Below are 7,018 nucleotides of genomic sequence, written 5' to 3'. Positions count from 1 at the left end.
AAAAAGGCGAAACCATTTTTTATATTTTTCGCTTGACATCTGCTGCACGGCGGTACACCCCGGCCCCAACTTCCTGCTACAGCGACGGTGCTTTGCTCATCATTGTGCCGCCGTGCTCACGCGTCGTTTGCCCCCTCTGCGTTTGCAATGCGCCTTTTTCACGCGAAAGTTTGGGCTCACTTCGCAAAGTCTCATTTACCCACCTATCAGTCCGTGCCACGCTCCTGTCGTTCCCCATCTGCCTTCTCTTCCCCCCTCTCTCTCTCTCTCTCTCTGCGTGTGTGTGTGTGGTGTCTTACCTCTCCTCCTGTAGTGCCTACGCGCTTTCAGAGACACCGGAATAGCTCGGCGCCTGTATTCCCTCAAAGCGAAACACAAACGCAGTCACCCTCAACGACCGAAAATGGTGACCAGGCTCCCTCTGGACACTACAGAGAAGGACCTTTGGTTTCCACAGTAGACGCTGTAACGCACATATTCCCCTCCCTTTGCGCTGATCGGCACCGTCGTCTGGCCCTCCTGTCTTACCCCCACCCACCCTTTTCTTTCGCTCCTGCACCCCCTACGTGATGATTCACCGTGCATTCCTGTGGTATCTGATGCATCCTGCATGATCACGAAAAACGCAACGAGCGCCCTTCGCGTTGAAGCGGTGCAAGCTGAGTGGGTCTACCGCGCGCGTGTGCACGTGTGCGTGTGTGTGTGTATGTGTATGTGTTTGTGTGTGTGGCTGTGTGGCTGCTGTGGTGCCGGCCTTCTCGTTTGTGCCTTTGCCGAGGTGGTGACGCGCACGACTTTATTATCTGCGGGGCCTGATCGCGTGTTGTATTGGCGAAGAGCAGAAAGATGTATGCCTGTGCCGTGCCGGACTGTGAGGAGACGCAGTGCTGAGTGTGGCGGCACCGCTGCGCACGCACGCACCAAGGAGTCTTCGAAGGAGAGCGAGCCAGCGGGCATGTGTGTGTACAGTGCTTCTCCTGCACCCCCTACGTGATGATTCACCGTGCATTCCTGTGGTATCTGATGCATCCTGCATGATCACGAAAAACGCAACGAGCGCCCTTCGCGTTGAAGCGGTGCAAGCTGAGTGGGTCTACCGCGCGCGTGTGCACGTGTGCGTGTGTGTGTGTGGATGTGCTCGGGCTGTGTTGTATTGCTTGCGGTGCGTCGTTGCTGCAGTGCTGTACGTGTGCACATGTGTGTGTGGCTGTGTGGCTGCTGTGGTGCCGGCCTTCTCGTTTGTGCCTTTGCCGAGGTGGTGACGCGCACGACTTTATTATCTGCGGGACCTGATCGCGTGTTGTATTGGCGAAGAGCAGAAAGATGTATGCCTGTGCCGTGCCGGACTGTGAGGAGACGCAGTGCTGAGTGTGGCGGCACCGCTGCGCACGCACGCATGCGCAGGCAAAGAGTGTGCACCGTTAGATGGGCTGTTGTTCGTGGTGGACGATGTGACACTGAAATTATGCGAGTGCAGCGCGGGTGTAGTATTTTGTGAGTAATGGAGAACTAGGCGAGGTATGGTGGTGATACTGCGTAGCGGCGATAAAGAGCTTGATGATGCCATACGGTCTCTGTTGGCTTCGAGGGGGCAAACCTCATTGTTGTCCTTAGCTTTTCTTGTCTTGCTCTTGCCTCCCCCCCTAATGCTTCATGCTGTGTTGTACTATGTGTACGTCATCTCTCTCTCTATATATCTTGTGAAGCAGCTGCTAATCCTGTGTCTTGGCCATCATAAGTAGCCCTTTGCTGATTAGTTTTGGCAGCAAAGCAGCCGCGAGGCGTAGGGGGTGCTTGGCGATGGACGGGCCTGTAAGTTGAGGACCTCATTTTTGGCGGAACACATCAGCGAGAAAGGCATCTGCGCGTATGCCGCACATATTCTGCGTGAAGTAGAAGCCGTAACAGGGGGAAGTCAAATAGCGGGATGCTCGAGCACGTGTCGTTGTGTCCTCATTTTCCTATCACACCCCCTCTCCCTTCCCTCAGACGATCAAGGCGACGGCAGCCGTGGCCTTCAACGTTGCCTGTGACGATGGGGCATGCTGCATGCACCTGTCGCTCTTGGACTCTTACTCCCCATCTTTAGCAGTCGGCGGAGGTGCATTCCTCTCGCTCTTTCACTCCATATTTTCCACATGCATACACTTCTTTGCCTCCCCGCCCTGCCACCCCCCTCCACCTACTTCCATCAAACATACACACACCCACACACACCCACGGCGATGAGCGGCACTCGAGTTTGTGTCGTCATCTATGAACAGGTATCGATAGCAGAAGAATCGCCTCTCTTTCATCCAGTAGCAGCAACAGCTCCTCTTTGCGCTCGTCTCGGCCTATCTTCCTGCGTTCTCGCTCTCTGGGCTGGTATTTCCGCGGCTCCGTGGCTATCTCACCACCCACTTCTGCTTCTTCCCCTTCTCTGCTCGTGGAGATATGAGAGGCCGAGCTTCGTGTCTCGTTTTTCCCTTCTACACTGAACTCTTCGTTTTTCATCTTCGTTGGTGTTGTCATCCATGACACTGCTTCCCCGGCTGGCTGCCACAGCCCTCTCTCTGTGGTTTCTCGCTGTGTTATGCTGCCCCGGCCGCGCTACATTTCTCTCCCAGTCGCATTCGCTCTTCCTGGATGCCTTCGAGGTGATTGATATCCACGACACGCGCTTGGGGGGGCTGCACGAGTCGGCGCACATGTGCCCATGGATTCTGGTCGCCTACTCAGGTGGTTGCGGGCACTGCCGCCTTTCTGCCCCAGACATCTCCCGCCTCGCGAAAGAGACGACCGAAGACAGCGGAGATGTCCTGAACGAAGTCACAGTGGCAGCTCTCAACTGCGAGACAAGCACGGAAGAGTGCCGCCGCCTCCAGGTGCACGCCGTGCCCTCTCTTTACCTCCTCCTCCCACTCAACATGTCCACTAAGGAGTCTACTCTCGCCCCAGTCATCGCTAACAAGAAGGACGTCGACGAGGGTGTAGCGGAGGCGAGGCCCATCACGATGGCGCGGGTTTTGCTAGGACAAGGTGGATATATAAAGGAGCACTTCGACACCGCGCGCAAAGTCTGGGGCTCTGCCTCGGCCAGCCTGTGGGCGGCAACGAGTAAGGAGCGCTGTCTGCACATGCGGAGCTACCTGCGCAACCTGAAGGTTAGCGACGCCGCGGAGGCTGGCGCTGGCGTGGGCCCATACGCTGCTGGCGCTACAAAATTTGTGGAGGATACGACGTTTCACATGGTCGATATCGCCAACGCATTTTTAGAAACTCTCTACCACGAAGTGGCGTTGATAGGCCTCGAGTCCGCTGCGCGGCGCCGCGCTCTTCTTCAGTTTCTCCGGGTGGTGCAACAGCGGTTGCCTGGACTTGGCGCGGATGTGTTGCTGTATTCCATGGCTGCCAACCGCAGTGTAGATAACATGCAGTACAGCGTAGACGATTTTGCTTCTGTCTCTGTGGCCGACTGGCAAAAGCTCGTTTTGTCCGCCGGTATCCCATACCAGGGGACGCCGCGGCATCTGCGCTGGCAAACATGCAAGGGGTCCTCGTGGCGCTACCGTGGGTTTCCGTGTGGCATGTGGTTGCTCTACCACGCGCTGACAGTGAATGTGGTGCACGCGGACGCTGACAGCAACAACGCCGAGGTGCTGTTCATCATTCTCGACTACGCGCGAAACTTCTTCTCTTGTGATGCCTGCCGCACTCATTTCCTTCGCTTTCAGCCAGAGAAGGACAAGGACCCGGTGCTGCAGCTATGGCGCTTCCACAACGAGGTGAACCGACGTCTAGCCGAGGTGAAGGAGGGGGCAGATCCGCTGGTGCGAAAGCGGATCTTCCCGGACCCAAGGCTGTGCCCTGCATGTTATCGTGATGCCGTCACCAGCAATGACGAGGAACGCTTTGTGGTGACGGAGGTATCCAAGTACCTGCGATCCCACTACAAGTGGGTCCCCACAGCGCTGTACGAGACGACCGGCACGGAGACGCTCCCCCTCACAAGGAGAGCGGCGAACCATCATGGGGAGGCTATCACAGCGTACCGTGACTCTCTCAGCATGAACGCGTTTCTGACCATCGTTTTCCCCGCCACGGTAGTCGTGTTGGGTATGATTTACGTGTTGCGACGTGCCCGCACGTCTGGCACGAAGCGACGCCGTCCCATTCTGCCCCTTCGAGCTCAAGTCTAGAAGGCTGAAATGCTCGAGTTGCGCACACCTTAGTGATAGAGCTGGTGGCGTGATGACCTATCTTTGATCTTGCTGATGCATCTGCGTATTGTATTTGCACACCCACGTGTGCGCGCGCTCTCTTGCCTCAGTGCGTCGCTCAACACCGCACAATGGACATGCACTCAGGCGTTGCTCTCACTGCCAAAGATGCCGAGCAACAACGAAAGGTGGCCTGAGAGAGCAGGGCAGAAGGAAAAGAGAAAGGGGGAGGGAGGGGGGGTGAGTTGGAGTGAGCTGATCAGGCATGTCTGCCTGCGCCTCCCTTCCCCTCTCACACAGAGGGCCACATCAGCTGCTCAGTACCGCCGCTACGTCACCAGATCCCAAGCACTGTAAAGGAGGACTCTGCTGGCTGATACCTGTACGGGGTGCATGCATACGTGCTGCTGTTTTCTTTCCACGTTTCAAGTGCACCACTTGACGACTCTCTTCACTGCCATTTCTTCCCCTCCCCCGTTGCTCTCCCTTGAAGAGCACCCACTTGGTGTTCCCTAATGACTTACGGTGCTCCCGATCAACGCCCAGTGATCTCGGCAGACGTTTGTTTCTCATACGTCGTGACGTGCAGCCCTGCGCCCCCCCTCCCCCCTACACGAGCCCCACTCACTATTCAGTGCGTGCATGCGTGTGGTGCGTACCTGTGCCCCACTTAAGGAGGTCAGCAGGAAAACAAAGCTGAGAGAGCGAAAGCGTTCGCGAGAGGTCAATCCCAAGGCACTCGGATGCCTTCACTGAAGAGGTGCGTGCTCGTCGTCAACAGCCGTAGTGGTAGACGCCATACCGTGCAGACCTTCGCCAGCACGCTGAAAGGGTACCTCGATCGCGCCGGCATTGTGCACCACGACGTACACATCCCGAATGATGATGCTGCCGAGCAGCTGCAGCGGGCGCTGCCGTGGGCGGAGGCCCTAGTGCTCTGCGGTGGTGACGGCACGGTGAACAGAGCTCTCAATCTTATTGCATCCATGTCGTTCACAGGCACAGGGCCGAGCAGAGAAGTGTCGCCACGGTCGCTGCTGGAGGCTGTGCCGCTTCTTTTGGTGCCAACCGGCTTGCACAACTCCATTGCCACCTCGCTCGGTGTCACGTCAGCGGAGCGCGCCGTTTCGAGTCTCGTGGTGGGCCGCACCGCTCGTGTGCCGCTGTGGGCCGTGCACCTGCGCCGTCCACACTCGTCTTCAAGCGCGTTTCCGATGCGCTACATGTGCTCCTACGTTTCCACCGGCACTTACGCGGCGTCAGTGCAGCGGCAGAGCAGTTGGAAAGAGGCGCAGGAGGACTACGTTTTCCTGCCCGCCGGACTCCGTGGTTTTGCCGCCACAGCACTGTTCACCACTATCGAGCACACGCAGCCTAACTCCACGGCGGTGCTGACGCACATGAGCAACAAGGGCGTGGCCTCCTCCAAGGTTGGTCCGTTGCGTCTCCTCGTTGCCTCGCAGATGCCGCAGCTGCAGCCCGGCTACTCTCTCACTCCCACTGCGACGTACCACCGGCGGCAACTAACCGTCACCACGGCCACAGCGGAGGTGAGCCGCTTGCGAATGTGGCACCTTTTGCACCGAGAGGCGAGGGAAGGCTGCATTCTGGCTGAGGACGGCGTGGCGATGCAGGAGGGGGTGCGCGGCGTGCGAATCGACTTCGCTTCTATTTCAGAGCTCTCGGATGCTGCAACATCCTCGACCCAGCTACCAGTGAATGATGAGGGTGAGGGAAGCCCGGAATCATCGCTGCTGATGGTGGACGGTGAGGCTGTTCAGGTGCCTGCTGGCTCCTCGGTCACTGTGACGCCGACGGAGCTGTCGGTGCAGCTGATTGTAAGCTAGCCAAAGGGCGACGGGCCGGTCACTTTCATAGGGAGAGGAGCGAGAGTGGAGGAGGAGGGAGAGGGGCACAGAGCGCATAGGGAACCGCGAGGCATGTCTCTCTTTCTGTTCACGTCCTACGTTCTGCTTTGTCCAGCCACTGAGGGCTCACGTGAGCCGCTCCCCTCGCTTCTCCCGCTCTTCTACTCCTTTCCCGGTTCCCTTCGCGCTGAGAGTCCAGCAGCCCGTTGTCCGAACAGGATACACAGCGGAAAAAAAGAGGACAGGACACGGGCAGTGACACCCCTCAAGGCGAAGAACACACACACCGACCGCTTTGATCGGCGTGCCACCCCCTCCCCTCTCCGCTAGCCTGCTCTCCCCCTATCGAGGTACCCTTCTAGGGGGAGGGTGCAGAGGCAGTGTCTTGCCTTCGCTGGAGGAAGACACCAGTAAAGTGAAGGTCGACAGCCAACGGGACTGCGTTCCAGCGCCACCCCTCCCTGTTACTCTCCATTCAGTGCTCGAGTACGCTCAAATGCTTGCGTACTTTCGTGTGCCCATGATGACAAGGGAAAAAGTGGCAGGTCTCTCAGTTCTGTAGAGAAGCTGAGGTGATGGGGGCATGGCCGAGGCCCACTGTAGCTTCGTGCCACTGTCACCCCAGTAGCAGTGCTGCGGTGAAATGCCATTGCTGCTGCTGCCGCTGTTGGTGGCAATATGAGCGCGTCTTTTTCACCTCGCCTCTCTTTCTCTGACTTACTCTTTTCTCTTTTCTACTTTGCCTCCCTTTCTCTCCTTTCCCTCGCGACTCTGCTGGCTGATGGCGGCATGTGCGCCCGCCCGCCCGCGCTCAACCACCCACGGGAACCCTCCCCCTCCCCCTCCTCCCTCTCTCTACGGAGAAACAGAGCCTCATCCAGTCGCCTACGTGCCACTGCATTAGCAGGACGATAGAGAGAGCGCGCGAGAGGGTCCAACAACGTTGTT

The 7,018-nt window shown here is 58.0% G+C and overlaps 2 protein-coding genes across 2 annotated transcripts; both read left to right on the top strand.

Moving 5' to 3' along the window:
* Positions 1–2,516: 2,516 nt before the first annotated feature.
* QSOX (putative quiescin sulfhydryl oxidase) lies at positions 2,517–4,181 on the top strand (the record flags this gene model as incomplete). Its single annotated transcript, XM_001566634.2, has 1 exon — positions 2,517–4,181. One exon carries the CDS (start codon positions 2,517–2,519, stop codon positions 4,179–4,181), a length of 1,665 nt encoding a protein of 554 aa, XP_001566684.1.
* A 764-nt stretch (positions 4,182–4,945) lies between these two features.
* LBRM_30_0500 (conserved hypothetical protein) lies at positions 4,946–6,049 on the top strand (the record flags this gene model as incomplete). Its single annotated transcript, XM_001566633.2, has 1 exon — positions 4,946–6,049. One exon carries the CDS (start codon positions 4,946–4,948, stop codon positions 6,047–6,049), a length of 1,104 nt encoding a protein of 367 aa, XP_001566683.2.
* Positions 6,050–7,018: the final 969 nt, after the last annotated feature.

The sequence above is a fragment of the Leishmania braziliensis genome, chromosome 30, assembly GCF_000002845.2.
Source record: "Leishmania braziliensis MHOM/BR/75/M2904 complete genome, chromosome 30".
In the NCBI taxonomy this organism is placed as follows: Eukaryota; Euglenozoa; class Kinetoplastea; order Trypanosomatida; family Trypanosomatidae; genus Leishmania; species Leishmania braziliensis.
This window is presented reverse-complemented; position numbering and strand designations above follow the sequence as displayed.